The 26,006-nt window shown below is 39.9% G+C and overlaps 1 protein-coding gene across 2 annotated transcripts in view; it reads left to right on the forward strand.

Annotated features, from left to right (window-relative positions):
- The window catches only part of LOC128706587 (intermembrane lipid transfer protein VPS13C-like), a 288,856-nt gene that overhangs the window by 166,993 nt on the left and 95,857 nt on the right, over window positions 1–26,006 (forward strand). For both annotated transcript variants that reach the window (XM_070090626.1, XM_070090633.1), the window contains 2 exons: window positions 7,107–7,211; window positions 14,224–14,363. In XM_070090626.1, the coding sequence (XP_069946727.1) occupies window positions 7,107–7,211; window positions 14,224–14,363 (245 nt within the window). The remainder of the gene's footprint in view (window positions 1–7,106; window positions 7,212–14,223; window positions 14,364–26,006) is intronic.

Below are 26,006 nucleotides of genomic sequence, written 5' to 3' on the forward strand. Positions count from 1 at the left end.
AGCTTCTAGTGCCAACCCTACAGCAAAAAGGGTGAGAATTACTATGGATATGAAGAAAGAGATCATTGCTAAGTATGAAAGTGGAGTGCGTGTCTCCGAGCTGGCCAGGTTGTACACGAAACCCCAATCAACCATCGCTACTATTGAGGGCAAGAAAACGGCAATCAAGGAAGCTTTTCTTGCCAAAGGTGCAACTATGTTTATGAAACTGAGATCGCAAGTACTCGAAGATGTTGAGAGACTGTTATTGGTGTGGATAAACGAAAAACAGATAGCAGGAGATAGCATCTCTCAAGCGATCATATGTGAAAAGGCTAGGAAGTTGCATGACAGTTTAATTAAAAAAATGCCAGCAACTAGTGGTGATGTGAGTGAATTTAAGGCCAGCAAAGGTTAGTTTGAGAGATTTAAAGGGAAGGGAAGTAACCCCGGAAAAGGACTTGCCACCTCAAGTCCTAATGGAAGGGGATTCCCCTCCTAAACACTAAGACCATCAACACACACCCCTCCTCCCATCCCATCAATCATCACCTGATCTTCAATAAAGGTAAGTGTCATGTAACTGTGCATGTCTTCTTCAGTTTGTGTGTATTAAAATTATTATTTCATGTGGTAAAAACAATTTTTTTTTCATACTTTGGGGTGTCCTACACGGATTAATTTTATTTCCATTATTTCTTATTGGGAAAATTAACTTGACTAACGATAATTTTGACTAACGATGAGCCCTCAGGAACGGATTAATAGCATTAGTCGAGGGTCCACTGTAATTGTTTTGTTTTTGGATATCTTTTTAGTTCCAAGAATTTCATATAGTTTTCCAGGTCTTTTTCATATCACCTTTGATGTCTTGTAATCTGTTTTTGTAATAAAATTTTTCAGACCACCTTATCAGGGTGGTAAGAGCTGACGAGTAACATTTAGATTGATCTCTGGTTATTTGACCCATTCTGTACTGTTTTTAATATTGGTGCTTTGTGTTAATGGATTTAAGGATGCTAGGTGTTAGACAGGGACAATTCAGTCTTAGCTGTGATCTGTTTAGTGTTTTTAGGGCAATGTTTTTTATGGAGATGGCCTCGAGGGTTACGACTTCAAAAACGGCACCACTGCTGCACCAAGAATGACAACCACACTCTCGCGGCCAGATGCCCTACCAGAAGAGACATAGCCAAGAAACAATTCCATCAACAAAACAAGCCCAACCCACAATCACCCTCATATGCCACTATCACCAAGCTTCAACCCACACAAGCAGCCTCCACCACTCCCCTGCCAGCTCCTGCTGGTGACTCCACCAAAATCCTTTACTGCATCATGTATGCCCATGTACAGAATTCAGCTGAGCCCGGCTCCTTCAATACCACTATCAACGAACTCTTCAAGCTCAACAACATGCAGGGTTTCACATTCCCTGCATCACCACCTTCCACGGAGATTCTCAAATCCACTGCAAATGTCACTAACATTGTCGCTGCTCCACCGCCACCTCAACCTCCAACAGACACTGAGTTGGCCCAACCAGAGACCTCAGAGACTTCAGAAGAACCCACCAATGAGAACCAACCAGAGACCTCTGAGACCTCAGAAGAACCCACCAACGTGAACCCAGCACCACCTGCCACCCCTACTACTACTGACCTATCAGAAACCCCGACTCGCCCAGCTCAACCCCCACCAGCAGCAGCACAGACCCTCAAACACGACTTTGCCATGTTCTACACCATGAAACCATACAGTAGAGCTATGCCCTTCCCAGAACTCGGCCTACAATTCCGAGACAACACTGCAAAGTACACCTTTCACGGAATTCCACCTCCAACCCTACAATCCATACTCGACATCCTCAACGACAAAATTCACATCAACTCCAAAATGAAGGTACTACACCTCTCAAAAGCAAAATTCAACACAGTCAGAAATGCCTCCGACAGCTGCACAGTCTAATCATCAACTACCAGCAACCAAAGTCCCCCAGCACTTTGCTATTTAGCTAAAGCTGGGGTGTGGCTCCAAAACGACCCTGTTTTCCTGGGCACCACCAGCCATCTCCTGCCAGGCGCCTGAGTACCGGCCCTACTCTACCGACACTGCTGCCACCAGCACAACCTCCTGCAGTACCTCTGCACATCACGCTCCAGAGTGGACGGGCCACTCACCTCTGCTACCCCACCTCCTACTCCTCCCTCCCAACCTCTTCCATTTTTCCAGCCCTCCCCCTCTCTTCCTTCTCATCCTCACCAACCCTCAGGTCAGAACCTCGTCGCCTCGTCGTCAATCTGGTCCCTCCTGTATATGGTTCCAGGGGTTGAGTTTCAGCCCCTGGCTCCTGGTGCGTGCATGAAGAGTGCTGAAAGATAGTCACATCAGGTGCCAAGCAACAGTGAAGTCAGATGTAGGTGAAGTGTCTGAACATTGGGGTCAGGTAATGTTGGGTGAAGTTTGGACCAATGTATCTGGTCCTTTATAATTTATGAGATGGGTTGATTGCATTTTCTTTTTTTTTTTTTTGTTTTGTTTTGGACTGTAAGAAGGCTTTTGTCACTGCACTTCACAAGAAACTGGTACAAAAGCTAGAGGAGAAGGCAGCACATACCATGAGGTACATATCAACCAAATAACTGCTGCAGCATATTCTTGTCTGGCAAACCTGAGAATAGCATTTTGACATCTAAGTAAGGAGTCATTCACGACACTGTTCACTGTGTACATCAGGCCCATTTTGGAGTATGCAGCACCAGTAAAGGTCTCACACCTAATCAAGCACATAAAGAAATTAGAGGAAGTGTAAAGGTGTGCACCAAACCTAGTCCCAGAGCTAAGGGGCACGGTGGAACCTCAATATTCGTACTTCCTTATAATCATACAACTCAATTTTCAACCTAAACAGAAAGGTCCATCTGGACGAAGTCTGACAAAAGCAAAGCATCATGTGTTCAGTCTCCCTTCAGCTTTCGTTTGTTAAACATCGTATGTGCAAGCTCTGTGAAACTTTTTGGTATTTAATTGTTATTCTGTGGTGTTTTTTAAATATTTTCATTGAACATAAGTAATCATGGCCCCAAAAAGAGAGTGGTGATCCAAACAAGCCTAAAAGGAAAGCAACAACTAAAGTGAATAAAGACTTTATTGTGAAGTTGGAAAGTGGAACATGTGTGTTGGACCTGGCCACTCAATATGGTATGGTGAAATCCACCAAATCATCCATAATAAAAAATAGGCAATAAAAGAGGTTGATGTGACAAAATTAGTAAAAATTCTTGCTGTGAAAATGTCACAGATAATTGTAGTAATGGAAAAACTTTTGTTAGTGTGGATTAACCAAAAACAATTGGCCGGTGACAGTGCTTCTGCAACAATAGTTTGTGTAAAAGCAAAGCTCAGGAAACAGTGCTGAAAGTGATGAATTTTAGGCAAGTAGGGGCTTGTTTGATAGGTTTCAAAAGAGGAGTGGGATTCATAGTGTATTAAGGCATGGGGAGGCTGCCAGTGAGGCTGAAAAGTTTGTTAAGGGCTTTAAAACCTGTGTAGATATTGAGGGATTTATTCCTCAACAAATTTTTAATTGTGATGAAACAGGCCTCTTTTTGGAAATGAATGCCTGTGATAATTTACATCGCACAAGAAGAAAAATCATTATCAGGACACAAACCCATGAAAGACAAGCTAACACTCTTGTGAGGTAATGCTAGTGGGGACTGTAAAATTAAACCATTGCTAGTCTACTACTCTTAAAATCCTAGGGTGTTTAAGAAAAACAATGTGATAAAAAGTAAACTCAGGTTAATGTGGAGGGCTAATAGTAAAGCTTGGGTAACAAGGCAGTTCTTCACTGAGTGGATACATGAAGTTTGCCCAGAGTGTGAAGCAGTACCTTTCAGAAAAAAATTAGCATTAAGAGCACTTCTGGTAATGGACAATGCTCCTTCTCACCCTCCAGGCTTGGAGGAAAATTTTTGGTGGATGAATACAGCTTCATTAAAGTGAAGTTCTTGCCCCCCTAATACCACTTCTTTTATCCCTCCCTTGGACTAGTAGGTAATTTCCAATTTTAAGAAACGTTACATAAAAGCACTGTTTAAAAGGTGCTTTGAAAAAACATTTTAATATCCTCCAGTGTTTAAGGATAATGGATAAAGCCTGGGGGGATGTTTCTTTTGGGAAAATGAACTCTGCCTGAAAGAAATTGTGGTCAGATTGTGTGTCAGTCAGAGATTTTGAAGGCTTTGAGGCAGAGCCTGTAGTGAAGGATATTGTTTTTCTGGGCCTGTCCATGGGTTTGGAAATGGATGAGGATGATGTAGAGGAGTTGGTGGACGATCATAAGGATGAGCTCACCGTAGAAGAACTTAAAGACCTGCACAGGGAGCAGCAATAAGTGGTTGAGTAAATTTCTTCTTCATAGGAGGGAAGCAGTAAGGGCAAGTTTTCCACTGTAGAAATTAAGGAACCATGTTACCATTGGGCTCGAACACAGAGCCTGGTGAAAAAATGGCATCCTAACATTACTGTTGTGAATAGGAGCATCAACCTGTTAAGTGATGATGCTGCTGACCACTTTAGAAAAAAATTGAAAAGTCAACAAAAGCAGACAACATTGAACAGCAATGGAAAAGAAAAAATCAAATGCTAGTGAATCCCCATCATCTTCAAGTGCTACTGCACAGAGAGAAAAGACAAAAAACATCATACAGGAAGTTAAATGATGTTTTTGTGGAAGGTGACACCCTTTCTAAACAATAATATCTCTCTTCCTTCCTCTTAGGCAATCAACACTCCTCAGTAAATGTAAAGTGCAGTTAAATTTTAATTTAATTCATGTGCTAGCCGAGTTACCATCTGGAAAAGACCCGGGCTGGGACATGTACTGGCGAATCATTCAAGTTCAGTTTTCATGTACTGTTTTTATAGCTTTCATGTATGATTTTTATCTACGCAAATATTATTATACAGGTTTAAATAGGCAGTATTTTCACTTAAAATGTTTTATAATTGGTAATTTTCTGGGATCTGGAATGGATTAATACAGTTTACATTATTTCTTTGGGGAAAAATTTATTCAATATTTATGCAACTCACTATTCAAACAGCCTCCTGGAACAGATTAGGTTCAAATATCGAGGTACCACTGTATGTCCTATGAGGAGAGGTTAAGGGAATTCAACCTGATGACACTGGAGGATAGGAGGGCTGGGAGAATGTGATAATGATGTACAAAATACAGATAGGAATTGACAGGGTGAACAGTTTTATATACAGTAGTTGGTCTTGTAATGATGGTATTATTGTATTTGGTCTTTGCTCATTCTAGTTTAACTTTATAAATATAGTTAAGGAAGCAGAATTCTGTCATTCTCATGTTGTAGTTTAATATAAACACAATTAGAGGGTAAGAATTTTTTAAATAACTTAGGTCTAGCAATCTGTTAGTACATAACTATTTGTGTTTATACACTGATGTATCTATAGTTGGTGGTGTTACCACAAGCCATTCATTGATCACTCTCCCTGCTCTTTTACTACTAGTATCATGTTAAATATTATTGTTCCTGAATTACTTTTTTTTCTTCCAATGAACTGGCCATATCCCACCAAGGCAGGGTGACCTAAAAAGAAAAATGAAAGTTTTTCTTTTTAAATTTAGTTATTTATACAGGAGAAGGGGGTTACTAGCCCTTTGCTCCCGGCATTTTAGTCTCCTCTTATGACACGCATGGCTTACAGAGGAAGAATTCTTTTCCATTTCTCTATGGAGATGACAGGAAATAAAGAAGAACAAGAACTATTAAGAAAATAGCAGAGAACTGAGGTGGGTATGTCTTTTTTTCAACACACCAGCCGTATCCCACCGAGACGGGGTGGCCCAAAAGGAAAAACGAAAGTTTCTCCTTTTACATTTAGTAATATATACAAGAGAAGGGATTACTAGCCCCTTGCTCCTGGCATTTTAGTCGCCTCTTATGACACGCATGGCTTATGGAGGAAGAATTCTGTTTGACTTCCCCATGGAGATAAGAGGAAATAGACAAGAACAAGAATTAAAAAGAAAATAGAAGACAACCCAGAGGGGTATGTATATGCTTGTACATGTATGTACGGTGTGACCTAAGTGTAAGTAGAAATAGCGAGACACAAAAGACACCAGCAATCCTACCATCATGAAAAACAATTACAGGTTTGTTTCCATTTCACACTCACTTGGCAGGACAGTAGTACAGGTTCACGTCCCTTTATCCGAAACCCTTGGGGCCAGTATTGTTTCGAATTTCAGACTTTTTTAAATTTCAGAATGATTCTCAACACCGCCACGTGGTGGCATGACACAGCACCGAGATGACCGACACTTCATACTCCATGAAAAAAACTTCGGTTTATGGAACTTCTCGAATTTCAGAATTTTGGATAAAGGGATATGGACCTGTACCTTCCTGGGTGGTTGCCATCTACCAATCTACTTCTTGTATACTCATTTATCTACCTGAAAGTTAATTATACACAAGTCTAATCACTGTATTATATTTTGCATGTCCACTGGAAACTTAGTATAATACTTCAGTCATTCTGGTTATGTGTTTGTAATTTTTAGTAACAAACACTTCATATATTGCAAAGTTTTCAACACATGAAAGTACAGTGAAGCTTTAAGAAATAAAGATATGAAAGAGGTTGAATCATTGAGTCTGAAGCTAACTTAAGAAAATGTATCATCCAATATACCTGTAATGCTCCCTGGCCTAACCAGTAGGCCACCTGCAGTACTTGAACATTTGCTTCTCATGCCATGATCCCATACCTCACCTCCCTGTATTCTTGGGAAGATAAGGTGTGAGGTGTGGTATGCTTGCAGTGCATCATTACATAATGACTGAAAAAATCTGTTATACATGTTAAATATTGTTTCAGTCATTATCAGTTGTATGCCATTTCTTTCCAAATTTAATGTAATTTTTGATAGACTAGATCTGTTTGTTTCAGTAAGCTAAATAAAACCTTATTGTAGATTTGTATTGTGAAAGCTTCACAAATACCTCTGACAGTATACACATCTTTCTACTTCTTTCACTACTAATTGTAGTTGCATATTAATTTCTTTTTTGATTACTCAGATCAAGATGGATTCATAACTAGAATGATGGAGAGGAAGGCACGAAGTGGTGAACGCGGAATGGTAGACCTGACGTATCGTCAAGAACCTTCTAAAGATATATATGGTGAGGTTCTCCAACAGAATTTATATTCTCTTTTGTGCAAAATAAACAGATGGCTTAGGTTCACAAAAATTTGTAAAATTTGTACATGTAATTGTCATTGACCAAAACATTTCATATCATAAGGCAGGCCAATACAAAAGAACATTAAAATATAATATTAAAGCATTTTTTTTTATTATTGTTAACACACTGGCCGATTCCCACCAAGGCAGGGTGGCCCGAAAAAGAAAAACTTTCACCATCATTCACTCCATCACTGTCTTGCCAGAAGGGTGCTTTACACTACAGTTTTTAAACTGCAACATCAACACCCCTCCTTCAGAGTGCAGGCACTGTACTTCCCATCTCCAGGACTCCAGTCCGGCCTGCCGGTTTCCCTGAACCCCTTCATAAATGTTACTTTGCTCACACTCCAACAGCACGTCAAGTATTAAAAACCATTTGTCTCCATTCACTCCTATCAAACACGCTCACACATGCCAGCTGAAAGTCCAAGCCCCTCGCACACAAAACCTCCTTTACCCCCTCCCTCCAACCTTTCCTAGGCCGACCCCTACCCCGCCTTCCTTCCACTACAGACTGATATACTCTTGAAGTCATTCTGTTTCACTCCATTCTCTCTACATGTTCGAACCACCTCAACAACCCTTCCTCAGCCCTCTGGACAACAGTTTTGGCAATCCCGCACCTCCTCCTAACTTCCAAACTACGAATTCTCTGCATTATATTCACACCACACATTGCCCTCAGACATGACATCTCCACTGCCTCCAGCCTTCTCCTCGCTGCAACATTCATCACCCATGCTAAACAGTCTTGGTCCTCTGACACTTAGTGCATTGTCTCTTAGCGTACTCATGGCACCCCTGCTTTTCGTTGTAAGAAATTCTTAACATCAATGTGTTTTTTTTTTTAAATGAATGATTATTATTATTATTATTATGATAATAAAGGCAAGCATTGGTTTAGTCTGGTACTTTTGTCATTGTGTTAACCCTTAAACTGTCCAAACAAATTTACGTTCACATGCGTAGTACTCCAAAAGTAGATCTACATGTTTTTACATATTTTCAAATATAACAAAACAAAAGTAGATCAAAGTTTTTTTTTTACACGTTTTCAAATGCAAAAAAAAAGAAAAGATCTACTTTTTTTACATATAGTAGGACCCTGCTGTACGACGTTTCACTTTACGGCTTTCCGCTAATACGGTCATTTCAAATTATGACCAAAACTCGCTATACGGCTCCCCCCACCTGACTTTCTAATATGGTCACCGTGCCCCACCCTGTTTGTTTACATTCTCTGTGAGCTCAATAAGCACTAAGTCTCTACATTTTATCTGGAAACTCCAAAATTTCAAGTGTTTTTAAAAGTTATTTCATATTTTATATTTTTTTTTTTTTTTTTTTTTTTTTTCAACAAGTCGGCCGTCTCCCACCGAGGCAGGGTGACCCAAAAAAAAAAGAAAATCCCCAAAAAGAAAATACTTTCATCATCATTCAACACTTTCACCACACTCGCACGTTATCACTGTTTTTGCAGAGGTGCTCAGAATACAACAGTTTAGAAGCACATACATATAAAGATACACAACATATCCCTCCAAACTGCCAATATCCCAAACCCCTCCTTTAAAGTGCAGGCATTGTACTTCCCATTTCCAGGACTCAAGTCCGACTATATGAAAATAACCGGTTTCCCTGAATCCCTTCACTAAATATTACCCTGCTCACGCTCCAACAGATCGTCAGGTCCCAAGTACCATTCATCTCCATTCACTCCTATCTAACACGCTCACGCACGCTTGCTGGAAGTCCAAGCCCCTTACCCACAAAACCTCCTTTACCCCCTCTCTCCAACCCTTTCGAGGATGACCCCTACCCCGCCTTCCTTCCCCTATAGATTTATATGCTTTCCATGTCATTCTACTTTGATCCATTCTCTCTAAATGACCAAACCACCTCAACAACCCCTCTTCTGCCCTCTGACTAATACTTTTATTAACTCCACACCTTTTCCTAATTTCCACACTCCAAATTTTCTGCATAATATTTACACCACACATTGCCCTTAAACAGGACATCTCCACTGCCTCCAACCGTCTCCTCGCTGCTGCATTTACCACCCAAGCTTCACACCCATATAAGAGTGTTGGTACTACTATACTTTCATACATTCCCTTCTTTGCCTCCATAGATAACGTTTTTTGACTCCACATATACCTCAACGCACCACTCACCTTTTTTCCCTCATCAATTCTATGATTAACCTCATCCTTCATAAATCCATCCGCCGACACGTCAACTCCCAAGTATCTGAAAACATTCACTTCTTCCATACTCCTCCTTCCCAATTTGATATCCAATTTTTCTTTATCTAAATCATTTGACACCCTCATCACCTTACTCTTTTCTATGTTCACTTTCAACTTTCTACCTTTACACACATTCCCAAACTCATCCACTAACCTTTGCAATTTTTCTTTAGAATCTCCCATAAGCACAGTATCATCAGCAAAAAGTAACCGTGTCAATTCCCATTTTGAATTTGATTCCCCATAATTTAATCCCACCCCTCTCCCAAACACCCTAGCATTTACTTCCTTTACAACCCCATCTATAAATATATTAAACAACCATGGTGACATTACACATCCCTGTCTAAGACCTACTTTTACCGGGAAGTAGTCTCCCTCTCTTCTACACACCCTAACCTGAGCCTCACTATCCTCATAAAAACTCTTTACAGCATTTAATAACTTACCACCTATTCCATATACTTGCAACATATGCCACATTGCTCCTCTATCCACTCTATCATATGCCTTTTCTAAATCCATAAATGCAATAAAAACTTCCCTATCTTTATCTAAATACTGTTCACATATATGCTTCAATGTAAACACCTGATCTACACATCCCCTACCCACTCTAAAACCTCCTTGCTCATCCACAATCCTACATTCTGTCTTACCTCTAATTCTTTCAATTATAACCCTACCGTACACTTTTCCTGGTATACTCAGTAAGCTTATTCCTCTATAATTTTTACAGTCTCTTTTGTCCCCTTTCCCTTTATATAAAGGGACTATACATGCTCTCTGCCAATCCCTAGGTACCTTCCCCTCTTTCATACATTTATTAAACAAAAGTACCAACCACTCCAACACTATATCCCCCCCTGCTTTTAACATTTCTGTCATGATCCCATCAGTTCCAGCTGCTTTACCCCCTTTCATTTTACGTAATGCCTCACGTACCTCCCCCACACTTACATTCTGCTCTTCTTCACTCCTAAAAGATGGTATACCTCTCTGACCAGTGCATGAAATTACTGCCTCTGTTTCTTCCTTAACATTTAAAAGTTCCTCAAAATATTCTCGCCATCTATCCAATACCTCCATCTCCCCATCTACTAACTCCCCTACTCTGTTTTTAACTGACAAATCCATATTTTCCCTAGGCTTTCTTAACTTGTTTAACTCACTCCAAAATTTTTTCTTATTTTCATTAAAATTTCTTGACAGTGCCTCTCCCACTCTATCATCTGCTCTCCTTTTGCACTCTCTCACCACTCTCTTTACCTTTCTTTTACTCTCCATATACTCTGCTCTTCTTATAACACTTCTGCTTTGTAAAAACCTCTCATAAGCTACCTTTTTCTCTTTTATCACACCCTTTACTTCATCATTCCACCAATCACTCCTCTTTCCTCCTGCCCCCACCCTCCTATAACCACAAACTTCTGCCCCACATTCTAATACTGCATTTTTAAAACTATTCCAACCCTCTTCAACCCCCCCACTACTCATCTTTGCACTAGCCCACCTTTCTGCCAATAGTCGCTTATATCTCACCCGAACTTCCTCCTCCCTTAGTTTATACACTTTCACCTCCCTCTTACTTGTTGTTGCCACCTTCCTCTTTTCCCATCTACCTCTTACTCTAACTGTAGCTACAACTAAATAATGATCCGATATATCAGTTGCCCCTCTATAAACATGTACATCCTGGAGCCTACCCATCAACCTTTTATCCACCAATACATAATCTAATAAACTACTTTCATTACGTGCTACATCATACCTTGTATATTTATTTATCCTTTTTTTCATAAAATATGTATTACTTATTACCAAATTTCTTTCTACACATAGCTCAATTAAAGGCTCCCCATTTACATTTACCCCTGGCACCTCAAATTTACCTACTACTCCTTCCATAACATTTTTACCCACTTTAGCATTGAAATCCCTAACCACCATTACTCTCACACTTGATTCAAAACTCCCCACGCATTCACTCAACATTTCCCAAAATCTCTCTCTCTCCTCTACACTTCTCTCTTCTCCAGGTGCATACACGCTTATTATAACCCACTTTTCACATCCACTTTTCACATTTTATATATACTCTGATAATTATACTTATGTATACCTGTACCTAAATAAACTTACACGCTGTGCTGGCATGCAGGTACACATTAAAATCAGTAAGAGTGTCTTGTGTCTCCAGACGTCATATTAGTAATGATAATAATAATCGTCGAATCTCATTTAAATGTCGTATATTATGTTAATATACACATTTTCATTTTTCAAAATTATATAATAAACACGATGCATAACATATAAATAAGATGAATACACCCCACAGTAGAATAAATAAACATAAATGTGAGATGTGGTAGCAGACGACTTGTACAAGTGACGCCATATTAGAAATAATAATAATAATAATAATAATAATAATCACCGAGTCTCATTAAATGTCGTATATTACGTTAATATACGCATTTTCATTAATCCATCCATGATATTTTTTTTCAAAATTATATAATAAACACGATACATAACATAAAAAGATGATAAATACACCCCACAATAGAATAAATAAACATAAATATGAGATGTGGTAGCCAGATAACTTGTACAAGTGACGGCAAGAATAACATTTTCTCTAATCTAACATAGAAAATGTGTTACTGGGGGTAACTGTAGAAAATTATTCCTTTCGTATGTATGTAAGTTTATTCGGGTATACACAAATACAGTTACATAGATTATCATACATAACAACATATGTGTAGAGAACCTAGGATAACCCAAAAAAGTCAGAGTGACTTATTTCCATTGCCTTCACTCAGAGTATCATTTCTTCTCAAAATGATGCTACATGAGAATGGGAGTGTTCTTCTTTATTTATTCTACCATATCAATGTAGAGACAACCTGTACACAATGTAACTTGTACACAAACCAGACGTGTACACTTTGTTTGTTTACAAAACTTAAGTTCGCCTGGTTTGTTTACATAACTCTGCGCCTGTCTTCTCTCATGCACTCATTCTTTCTCTCTCTCATTTATTCATTTTATCTCATTTACTTTCTCCTGACCCTACATTAAAACTACAAATATTTTAAGGTAAGTAATGAGTGGACTGTATATACATTTTATCGCTCTGGGATGCTTAAATATCATAGAATAGTATGTGTGGGTGGGTTGGCCTGGTATGGTAGCCTGGCTGGCTACCATACATACCACACTTGATTTCTTACAATAAATACTACTTGTCTCACCCTAGATTAAGACTATAAATATTTTAAGGTAAGTAATGAGTGCACTATGTGTGTATTGTACTTCTTTATTGTTTTTTGATGCCTGGTTCTAGTGCTAACTTAATATATGTTAGTGTAAACTTGTTATCTAGTGTTTGTATGCATTTATAAGGAAAAAAAAGGGTGTTCCACTTTACGGCGTTTTCCGCTTTACGGCGGTAGCCTGGAACCTAACCTACCGTATAAGTGGGGCCCTACTGTACTTTCAAATGTTGAAAAAATGTAGATCTATGTTTGGACAGTTAAAGGGTTAATCTTAGTTAACTTACCACTCAATAATGTGTTAAAACAATGGCCACTCTGAAGGAGAGAAAAAATATAAATTTATGTACGAATAATTTTCTCTCCATAACCATTGAATGTTGTTATGAAAACTATTTATGGTGTCCCGTAGCTCGATTGCGTCACACACTGAGGTCTGGGGTTCAAATCTTCTCCGGTACGGCTGGAAAACATTATGGACGTGTTTCCATAAGGCACCTGCTGTCCCTGTCCCTGTTCACTCAGCAGTTTAAAATGGGTACCTGGGTGTTAGTTGCCTGGTGTGGGTTGCATCCTGGGACAAAATTGACCCAATTTGCCCGAAATGCTCAGCATAACAAGCGGCTTTCTATATAGTAGTATGTCATTGACGACAGCTAGGCCTGTATACCATGTTCATGTACTTGTAGTAAATAAAGATATATATAAGATCTAAAGATATAAATCTGTAGGGGAAGGAAGACGGGGTAGGGGTCATCCTTGAAAAGGTTGGAGGGATGGGGTAAAGGTGGTGTTGTGGGCGAGGGGTTTGGACTTCCAGCAAGCGTGAGCGTGTTAGATAGGAGTGAATGGAGACAAATGGTATTTGGGACCTGACTATCTGTTGGAGTGTGAGCAGGGTAATATTTAGTGAAGGGATTCAGGGAAACCGGTTATTTTATATAACCGGACTTGAGTCCTGGAAATGGGAAGTACAATGCCTGCACTCTAAAGGAGGGGTTTGGGATATTGGGAGTTTGGAGAGATATATTGTGTATTTTTATACGTATATACTTCTAAACTGTTGTATTCTGGGCACCTCTGCAAAAACAGTGATTATGTGTGAGTGAGGTGAAAGTGTTGAATGATGATGAAAGTATTTTATTTTTGGGGATTTTCTTTGTCTTTGGGTCACCCTGCCTCGGTGGGAGACGGCCGACTTGTTGAAAAAAAAAATTATTATTATTTATTATTATTATTAATTATTATTATTATTATTATTATTATTATTATTATTATTATTATTATTATTATTAAATACCATTGGTAACTGGAGTATTGAGATTTAAAATATCCCAAATCAATATTCATTTCAAACCTTCAAACGTGTGAATACTGTATATAGTAAATAAGAAGTCACTGTGTCTTCCAGTGGATGTACGTATCTCTGGGTTTGTTCTTGTGCTGCACCTGCCATACTTGCTTAGTATTCAGCGTTTCTTCACGGACAATTTACCACAGCAACCTGACTCGCCTTCACCTGTCAAGCCCAAAGATACACCCAAACCAAAGGTAAGAATTAAATCTTTTTCCTATGATAAAAGGCAAAGCACTTTCTGGAAAAGTGTTGGTACAGAACTTTCTTTAATATGGAATTAAAATGTTAGGATGATTGAGCTTGATTTATAATTTGGCGGGTGGGAAAGACTAAGTATATCCTCATAGAATATTTATTGTAAGAATTCAATATTTTCATAGCCATTTCAGGTTTAGGATCCTTTTGCATCCCCTCTGTTCTCAAATATAGTTATTCATTTAACTTTTTTGAATTTTGATATTAGAGATGTAGGAAGTACTATCAGAAATTTCAAGAGTAAGTTTGTGAACATAAGGGATGTTCATAGAAGAGTCCTTTGGTCAGACTACCTCACTCAACTATCCAAATTCACTCTCTCATAATCATGCACTAAGTCCAGTTGACATTAAAATTATAGCTAAAGCCCCAAACATTTTTTGTATCAGTGGGTGAAGAAGTCATGTATGTTTGAGCTCCGTCAAAATTGTATTACTCTGATGGTCCAAGAGAGGCCAGAGTGCGGAAAATAGGCATGTGCAAACCTTAAAGTGCATATACTCTTTTGAACCTACATAAAGGAAATACCAGTGATCACTGAAGAAAAAAAAATAGATTATAGTGCCAAGTGTAGAATGCCAGGCCTCAGAATAATGGCTGTTACTGGAGGGTGCCATTCAGGAATTGGTTTGTGACTAGCAGTGAGTGTTTATCAGTGAGGGGAAAAAAAGAAAGCTCAGGGATTAGCATAAGTTCAAAGAGCAGAAAAGCTAAGAAATGAAAAAGGACTATTGTTAACCTTAAAACTGTCCAAACGTAGATGTACGTCAAAGTGCGTAGCGCTCCAGACATAAGTCTACATCTGATTTTACATCCTTTCTTATGAAAAAACTTAGATCTACAATCGGAGCACTACGCACGTCAACATAGATCTACGTTTGGACAGTTTAAGGGTTTTAACCGCAGGAAAATGTAAGATATAATTGCTAGTAAAAGTGTAGGAGTGCAGGTTGTGAACTAGGCCTAAGTGTTTCCATGCAGTGGTCGTATTATGGAGAAATTTTTCTCCAGGAAGAAGGGGGTATCTGTCCTCTCTCAGCCCCTTTCAGTCCTTGAGGGACTCAGTCCTCCAGAGAGGCTGATAGCCTCTTGTTTCTGATCAACAAGTTTGATTTGTGACACATGTTTGTACCCGGGTGCCAAGCAAGACACATCACGGCTGACCAGTGTTGCAATCTAGGGTGGGTTAATGAGAGGAAAATTAATCTCATACCTTAGCAGGACAATTAAAAAAAACCTGCACCCATTCATGTACAAGTTATTGCTCATATACACTGACGTCTATGCTCAGACAACAAGAAATCAAACATTTTGTATTGCTTCCTCTTGCAGTTTAGCAAGGAAGGGAAATAATGCTTGAATCAGCATATCCTTTATGGAACTAGAGACGCCGAGGGCAGCTGCGGCTAAAGCGGGGCAGGGGCCAGCAGGTTGAAATAAGAACTGGTCCGAGACCGTGTTGCACATGCATTGACCATAACAAAGGAAGTATAACAGTTCAGTCTCAACCTCTCAGACAATCTCCATATGTGCTGTAGAAAGATTACAGAGAAGTGTGCTCGGCTTCCTGTAGTGACAGTACAGTGAATGAAGGACAAGTATTGGAGAACAGTATGGTGACAGTGCGAGTGTTACAAATTTCCAGACTGAGTGGAGGATGTGTGACATTCCTCAAAAGACACCATTCTTCCCTCAAGACAGTGGATATCTGTGTGACCCTTAAGGGTCTGATACATATACCCAGGTAAATCTGCTTAGGCATAATTTAATTCAATTGACTATGCAGTTAAGAGCTAAGGTATGACCTAGCCAAGGTTATTTTACACCTGGTTACCCACTGGCCATCGAGCCCAAAAAATATAAGTAAATAAGGCACTGTTCAGTATTCAGTTACTGAATGTATATTGCCATATGCTCCTTTGGGGCAATCATTCACTTATATTTCTCAATATATATTTCTATAACAGGGTTGTAGAACAACTGTTGCATGTCAGAGGAGTTTTCTTGGTGCAGCTGCAGAAGGCTGATCCAGCAACAAAGCTAAGTACAGTGGAACCTCAAATTTCGAACATATCAGTTATCGAACTCTTCGAAAATAGAACGCTTTTTTCGAACCAACTTTGTCCCTATTATCGAACTTTCCCCTATTTTCGCACCACCGGGTACCGGACCTGTCCGGCAGCCCGCTCTGTCCGCGTCCCCACGCAGGCGCCGTGAGCCAGTCTGGTTATGCTGATGCTTGAGTGAACACTAACCTGCGCTCTCATTCAAACATTTTACGATTATTTCATTGTGTTTAGTGCTTATGGGACTGTGAAATAAGCTACAATGGGCCCAAAGAAACTTGCTAGTGGCACCCCTGTGATAAAGAAAGTGAGAAACACCATAGATGTGAAGAAGGAAATAATACAGAAGTGGAATTATGTCCAAGTGGAATGATGTCCAAATGTTTGTGGAGAAGTATCACCCTGAGCAAGCTGAAACAAACAATCTTTGCAACAAGTTCAGTGACAGAACCATGTCCCATTTTAGGAAAATCTTAGAGGCACCAGAAACAGAGGACTGTGGACAGTTACTTTGTGAGACAGGGGTCCAGTGACTCTCAAGCTGGTCCTACTGGCATTAAAAGGCAGAGAAGGGAAGTAATCCCAGAGAGGGCTTTGATACCTGAAGTTCTCATGGAGGTGGAGTCTCCTTCCAAACACTAACCCCAACTCCCTCTCTCCTCCTCCCTATCTTCCAGATGCCATCACCAGTCTTCAATAAAGGTAAGTAAAATGCTATTTTATGTTTATTTAAATTTATTAATACATAATTTAACACTATATTTGTTGTGTGTATGTAAAACTATAATCTCTATAAAATGTATTTTTTTTGTGAATATTTTTGAGTTTCTGGAACGGATTAATTGTATTTCCATTATTTATTATGGGAAATATTGCTTTGCTTTTCAGACTTTTCGAATTTAGAACTAACTCCTGGAATGGATTAAGTTAGATATTTGAGGTTCCACTGTACCTTAATTCCTCTACAGTTACATAGCTTATGTTGATGTTCTACAGACGAATCCCTACAAGTTGGTCCTTCGAACCAGATACTGGCCACATAGTGGTCCAAAAGCTTGTAATACAGTGTAGAAGTAATTATGAGCCAAGGTCCTTTGAGGAAAAACTTAAAAACTGGTGTTTTACAAAGTAAATCAAAATATTGGAGTCTGTGCACTTAAAGAGAATGGTGAGCAAGAGGCGGCTGGCTCGCTAGCCAATAGAAAACTGGAGGTGCTTACCCAGCTCAGAGTCCCCCCAGAGGCACTCGCCCATCACCCAATAGAAAACGGGGCACCCAGCGGGGCTGGCTTACCCATCATTCACTCTCGCTCTGCCCTCAACTTGTGCACACAGCAATAACAACCAGACTGGCAGTCAGTTTGTCTGAATGTATATCTACACAGTGTTTATAGTTTATAGACAAAGTCTCTTAAATATTAAAGGAAGTTTATATTAAGTTTAAGCTTTTATATATTGACAGTGACATTTATATGTCTAAGAAATATGCATGTGTGCTGTATACAGTGTGATGTGTATAGTATCTTACAATGACTCAGCAGTGTCCCAAGCTTATACCAGCATCAACAGCTGATATCAAGGTTCAGCCATATGTACACTGTGTACCCTCCAAGGTCAGGGTCATGGTCAGTAGGTCAGTAGTGTTGCTGATGCAATTATTACTGACAATCACAACAAGCTTTTCTCTGTTCACTGCTGTGAAGATTGTAAACACACTAAGTATAGTGCAGATGAAAATTACGCAAGTTGAAGATTTGTTTAATGTCTGTGAAGGGTTGACTCAGAATGCAAATATTAACCCTTTCAGGGTCCAAGGCCAAAATCTGAAGTGGTGCTCCAGTGTCCAAGAAATTTTGAAAAAAAAAAAAATTATTTTTTCTTACAGAATTAAAGAGCATATTTTTGTGAAGGTAATAAGACAAAAAAAAAAAATCTGATCAGTACTTACCGAGATACAGTGCCAAGAAGTTTGTCAAAAATGATGTGGTGGCGGCAACATCGACGAATTCCACATACGCGCATTACATTATTTTGTGGTTTTAGTTGTTTTTTCTTGTCTTTTCCAATTTTTTTCTATTCCTACTAACATTTGGGGCCTGAGAGACCAATACTGTATATAATGTATATATATAAACTCACTGTATTGAACACAATAACTGCACTAAAGTTATTATCATATTATTGTTTACCACTGTTGTTTATTACAATAAACATGCACAAATCTTGTATAATACTAATGTTCTATCATATATTTACATATTTACAATCACTGGACATGGTTTTAGAACTGCTGGAGCTTGTGGAACTCATTGAAACAAGGCACCATGCACAGAGGCACCTTACATTCCTCACACATAAACCGAGTGTCTTTGCGTCTTTGTTGCCGTCGTTTTGTTTGTGCACAGACAATGCATCTCTTCTGAGCAAATTTCTTCTGAGTTGAAGGAAGCTGTATTATGAAATGATCACCTTCTCTCCTCAAATGCTTGGGTATATCCTGAGGAATTCGAGGACCATGTTGTATAACACGTGTTGTTACCTGGTACTTCATTATGAGTTTTCTGACAACAGACAAACAAAATTCACCATACGGTGGTCTGTTGCCAGTCTTTATTTGGTACATATTATATGCATTGAGCATTGAAATGTCCATGAGATGGAAGAAAAGTTTCATGTACCACTTGTAACTCTTACGAACACAGTCAACAAAACCAATCTGCATGTCACACTTGTCAACCAAGCGCATGTTTTGTGTATAATCAATCACTGACACTGGTTTTCGAATACGTTCATTAGTCACTCGATCAACTTTGCCACTGTCTTGCATTTCATTACGGTGAATGGTTGTCAACAATGTGACATCTCGTTTGTCATGCCACCGTAATGCCATGATGTCATTGGCAGTAAACACCTGCACGTCATCACCACGAGCACCTGCGTTGAGCCTGGGCATATGTTTACAATTAGAACGCACTGTGCCACACACATCTGTCTTGTTCACTCGCATGAAATCACTGAGTAATGGGCTTGTGTACCAGTTATCGGTATGTAATGAATGCCCCTTACCAAGATAAGGTGCCATCATGTTTCTCACTATGTCACCTGAGATACCCAATAGCATCTTGGTATCTTTCAATGTTTTACTACCCATGTATACAACAATATCCAACACCAGGCCACTGTCACAATCACAGAGTACAAACAGTTTTATACCAAAGCGTTTCCTCTTGCTCGGTATATACTGCTTGAATGACAGTCTACCTTTGAACAAAATCAAAGACTCGTCAATTACAAGATTCTTGAATGGATAAAAGTATGTGCTGAACTTTTGTTTGAGATACATGAAAACATTTCTAATCTTGTATAACCTGTCACTTCTGTCAGGCCTGGTTTTGTCAGAGAAATGCAACATACGTAAGAGTAAGATAAACCTGTTCACTGGTATGATTTCACTGAAGACCGGGGTAGAAATTAGCCGATCTGTGGACCAGTATGCTTTTATATTATGCTTATAGACGTGAGGCATAAGCATTATTGTTACAAAAAGCAAATACATTTCTGCAACAGTCGTCTCTTTCCACCTGTGTAGTCTTGACTGTGGTGATAAGATTGTATTTGCCATGGTGTACTCAAAATACTTATTACTTTCCCTGACAATAATTTCCATCAATGGCTGGTCAGAGAATAATTCAAAGAATTCCAGTTCATTGGCCGTGGTTCCAAGGGGACTAGTAGGTAGAATTCCACTTTGAGAATCATCAAAGAGGTGAGGCTTGGGAACAACATTGGGATTTTGCTGCCAATCCCACATACGGTTTGCTGGTGGATACTGGACATCATAGGCTGGTTGTGCGGGTGGTTGTGGTTGTGGTGGGCTGGTGGCTGGCGCTCTGCTTTGTCCTTGAAGTGATGAGTCAGCAGCATGGTTCCCAGCGTGGCCTCGTGAGTCACGCATGGCGGTGCCACTACCATCACCACTAACACCATCCACTGATGCCTGTGGTCTATCCATGCCAAGTGTAGCCACATCATCCTCACTATCACTACCTAAAACTGGTGTTGGGCCACGGGATGTACTCCGGGATGTACTCCGTCCCCTGGGCACAGCATAGGGTACACTACCCGAGCGCATGCGGTGGCGAACATACCGACGCTTCACTGGTGAATATGATTCCTCACTATCACTACTCAATTGATCGTTGAGCGCAATAAAATCACAGTCCACGTCACTATCATCATCATTACTGAAGTCAGAGGCCTGGCCACGCGAAAATATTAGTTTTCTCTTGCGATGAGGAACAACCGACCATGAGTCACGAGTGCCCACACCAGAGGTAGAAGGTTGAGGATCGTTAGGGTTTTCTGCACTATTATCGATATCCTGGTCATTCTTTTTGGTCACTAACTGATCAAAGCCGTAGAATTTGTCTTCATTTCCACTTCCATCAGTGTCAGAACTATCAGATAGGAAGAGGAGAGTCCCAATTTTCCGGGGTGTGAGAGCTGACTTGCGACGAGGCATGGTGAACAAGGGTAACTGAGCCGGCGTTCCCACAATGCTATGCGGGCGCCTAGATTTTTTGTTTATGGCGCACACCCACCACGCAGACCTGTTCTCTCACATGTAGGCCTATGAGCGTTTTCGCGCTAAATTTGACGGCGTTAGAATTTTGGCGTAGATCTACGGTTTGGACACTCAACGTAAAGCCGTTGATCTACGGGACAGACCCTGAAAGGGTTAATTTTGACATGCTGGAAGCAAAACTCAGTCTTCTTTCCAATCATTTGAAGAATATTAATTCAGATTATGAAAGTGACTTCTTAGTGTCACACCTGTCTGACAATGAACTTCAACGAGTTTCGAGTACATTTAGTGCACAGCAAGAAAAGTGGGCAGAAAGATTTTGTGCCTGCTACAGAATTCTTTCACAAAGAACTATTGTAACTTGTGGTGAAACACCTGTTACACATGCCACAAATGACATATCACTACCAGGCCTTCCTACATTGTCATTGCCTGTCTTTCAAGAGTTTGTTAGTGGGTTTTAGTCTCTAGTAAATTTACGAACCGATATTGATGGGATCGCTAAGTTCAATTATCTTAAATGTCTTGTGAAGGGAGAACCCTCAAGTCATTTCAGGTGGTCAATGGCAATTATTAGATAGCCTTACATGTCTTGTCAGACAGTTCTTTGATGCTGACAAAGCCAGGGTTAGACATGCAGTCAGAATCTCAAGCTTGAAGCTTCAAAGACATTGTTTTGCAGACTTAGTCATTTAGAATCACAGACAATAGTCTCAGATCTCTAGATGCTAAATATGACCTAAAGCAATGTGATAGATTTATCAATGGTATTGTACAGGATAAGCTTTCACCACAAACTATTGAACGATTAAATATATTCAACAAATGCTGTTTCACTTTTGAAGAAATTAATAATGGCTTACAAGCTATAGTTTCTTGCATGCAAGCAACGAGACATGATAAATCCACAAACCCTACTGTGGATACTAAACCTTCAACTCAGTATAAAAAGACTATACCTATCCCCATTAAATCACAGAATGGGAAAGCCTATGTAAATACAACAGATGGTAAACAAACTGTCACACAAACATACTCTAAAATGTATACTTTGTGATGGAACACATTGGGCACGGTACAGTGGACCCCCGCTTAACGATCACCTCCCAATGTGACCAATTATGTAAGTGTATTTATGTAAGTGCGTTTGTATGTGTATGTTTGGGGGGTCTGAAATGGACTAATCTACTTCACAATATTCCTTATGGGAACAAATTCGGTCAGTACTGGCACCTGAACATACTTCTGGAATGAAAAAATATCGTTAACCGGGGGTCCACTGTATTGTAATCAACACACAACACTGGAGGCACAGAAACAGTGTGTTCAACAGCTGAAACGGTGCACTAAGTGTTTAGGTGAACACAAGGGAGGTAAATGCTCACTGAATAAGTATTCTAAATGTAAGGTTATACACCGTACAGCATTATGCTCAAGCACTTATGCTGAAGGAACAGACAACTTCCACAGAAACAGGAAGTCCACAAACAACCGCATTAAATGTGAGAGATAAGTCTTAATTGACTGCTCTTCCAATAGCTCGAGTTAAGTTATCTAATAAATTATACAAAACCAATGTGCTAACACTATTTGATCAAGGCTCACAAGAAGAACAGTGTTGAAGACTCCGAATAAACAACTCCATGCCAAAATACATTAGATGTAGCTGGTTCAGCAACAGAGCTAAGTACTTTAATTCCTCTACATTTGCATAGCTAATGTTGATGTTCTACAGAAAAATCCCTACATGTGTTGTTGTATTCTGAAGGATTGTTCCTCATCTCGTCATTAGTGATTTAGTGAGTGACGAAGTATTGATGTTCAGTGATACAATGATCTTAAATTGTGGATTACAACAATCTTACAAATACCCAATACACAGTGTATAGTATATGGAATATGTACGTGGGAAGAACACCACCAGCAAATAATTATTGCCAGAGGTCGACAGAGAAGTGTAAGTATACAATCAGATGAATATTGAAATGTCGTATAAGTGATATACTGAGGGAAAAGGATATGAATAGGCAGTGATATAGTGAACTGAGATTGTGGATAAGAGTACAATCATAATTAATCCCAAGTGACAGTGTACAATTTATGGTGTAATTATTTGGGAGCAAATTGCACAAGCACCATGTGCACCCCTACCCTCTTTTCACAAATCCCTACCTCCCAGCCCCTCCTTGCACCCCCACCCCATTCCACGGATTCCCACCACCCAGCCCACAACCCCATCTCCCAGCCCCCACTCCTTGCACCCCCCACCCTCTAAACATGGATCCCACCTCCCAGGCCACCTTCCCACCTCCCAGTCCTCCACCTTACACCCCTCCCCTCTTTCCATGGACCCCCCCCATCTCCCAGTCCACACCCCCACCTCACAACTCCCGTCCTCGAACTCTTTCCTACCCTCTTACCACGGATGCCCACCCATAGCAACCCATCACCCACCACGTACACCTGCCCAGGAAGTGAGAATGGCTAGAAATACAGTCTGTTGTATACAGTAGACTGTCATTTAGCACGAGTTTCTTTGGCACAATTGATGAATTGTGGCACAGTTTTATAAGAACATAAGAAAGAAGGAACACTGCAACATGTCTACTGACCCATGCAGAGCAGGTCCATGTCCCCCCCCCCATCCTGGAATTAGCCCAATGACCCCTCCTCCCAGATTAGCCCAATGACCCACCCCCCTGGATTATCCCAATGACCCACTCAGTCTGGCCACCTCCACTCAAGGAAGGAGAACGGCACCAGACCCAGCAGCACAAGCTAAGTCAGGCCCAACTCACACCCACCTACACCCACTCGTGTATTTATCTAACCTATTTTTAAAACTACACAACGTTTTAGCCTGAATAACTGTACCCGGGAGTTTGTTCCACTCATCCACAACTCTATTACCAAACCAGTGCTTTCCTATATCATTCTTGAATCTGAATTTTTCCAACTAGAAACCATTGCTGCGAGTCCTGTCTTGGCTGGAAATTTTCAGCACGCTATTTACATTCCCTTCATTTATTCCTGTTTTCCATTTATACACCTCGATCATATCCCCCCTAATTCTACGCCTTTCGAGAGAGTGCAGATTCAGGGCCCTCAGTCTATCCTCATAGGGAAGATTTCTGATACATGGGATCATCTTTGTCATCCTCCTCTGTACGTTTTCCAGAGCATTTATATCCATTCTGTAATACGGTGATCAGAACTGAGCAGCATAGTCTAAATGAGGCCTAACCAAGGATATATAGAGTTGAAGAACAACCTGAGGACTTCTATTATTTATACTTCTAGATATGAAGCCAAGAATTCTGTTAGCTTTATTGCAAATACTAATGCACTGTTGTCTTGGTTTTAGATTACTGCTAGCCAGAACTCCTAAATCCTTTTCGCAATCAGTAGTATTAAAATCTACATTATTTAGTTTATATGTTGCATGGTTATTTGCCTGTCCAACATTTAGAACTTTGCATTTGTCAATATTAAACTGCATCTTCCACTTCTCCGACCATTGCATCAGTCTATTCAAATCATCCTGGAGTGCTCTAGTGTCCTCATTAGAATGAACTGGATGGCCTATTTTTGTGTCGTCAGCAAATTTGCTTATGTCGCTATTTATTCCCTCATCTATGTCGTTTATGTAAATTGTGAACAACAAGGGGCCCAACACTGACCCCTGAGGAACACCGCTTGTGATGTGCCCCCATTCTGATTTCTCCCCATTTATGCAAACACTCTGCTGCCTATTTGTCAGCCGTGCCTCTACCCAGGAAAAAATTTCTCCTATTCCGTGTGCCTTAAGTTTCCTCAGTAGCCTCTGGTGTGGAACTTTATCGAAAGCCTTACTGAAGTCCATATACATAATATATTCATTACCATGATCTACCTCCTCAAACACCTTAGTGAAAAAAGTTAGTAAATTCGTAAGACAGGAACACCCCTTCGTAAAACCGTGTTGAGATTCATTAATCAATCTGTGCCTATCAAGATGGCTACGAATTGCTTCGGCAATTATTGATTCCATAAATTTTCCCACTATGGAGGTAAGGTTTATTGGTCTATAGTTCGAAGCCGAGGACCTGTCACCTGCCTTGTAAATAGGTATTACATTTGTCATTTTCCACTTATCAAGCACTATGCCAGTTTGTAGTGATATGTTAAAAAGATTAGCCAAAGGTATGCTAAGTTCCTCTTTACATTCCTTTAACACCCTTGCAAGCAGTTCATCAGGACCTGGGGATTTGTAAGGTTTTAGTTTCTCTATTTGTCTGAGGACCATGTCACTAGTTATTGCAATCATGCATAGTTTATCATCATTCTGTTCCACATAATCCATTATTTCAGGAATATCGCTAGTATTTTCCTGGGTGAAAACTGAGAGGAAGTAGGTATTGAGAATTTCACACATATCCTTATCACTGTCAGTGATCTGACCAGAGTTGCTCTTAAGTGGGCCAATCTTGTCCCTAATCTTACTTCTGTATACCTGAAAGAACCCTTTTGGGTTAGTCTTTGAATCCCTTGCGACCTTAGCCTCATAATCCCTTTTTGCTTTTCTTATTCCTTTCTTTATTTCTCTCTCTAATTGAATATATTAATTTCTTAACTGCCCATCCCCCTTTTGATACTCCTATATATGCCTCTCTTTTGACCAGTGAGATGTTTTAATCTATTGTTCATCCATTTGGGATCATTTTTGTTAGATCTGATTTCCCTACTCGGAACATAAGTTGTCTGGGCAGCTAGAACTATGTTCTGAAAGACGTCATATTGGCAACCAAGATCACCTACCTGACCCATAGTCAGGACATCCCAATTTAGCCCACCCAGGTAATTTTTCAGTCCCATGAAGTCGGCCAAGCGAAAATTTGGGACAGAGATTTGATTGCAGTTATCTGGGTAATTCCATGATATATTGAAAGTAA

Source organism: Cherax quadricarinatus, chromosome 3, assembly GCF_038502225.1.
Source record: "Cherax quadricarinatus isolate ZL_2023a chromosome 3, ASM3850222v1, whole genome shotgun sequence".
NCBI classification, from domain to species: domain Eukaryota; kingdom Metazoa; phylum Arthropoda; class Malacostraca; order Decapoda; family Parastacidae; genus Cherax; species Cherax quadricarinatus.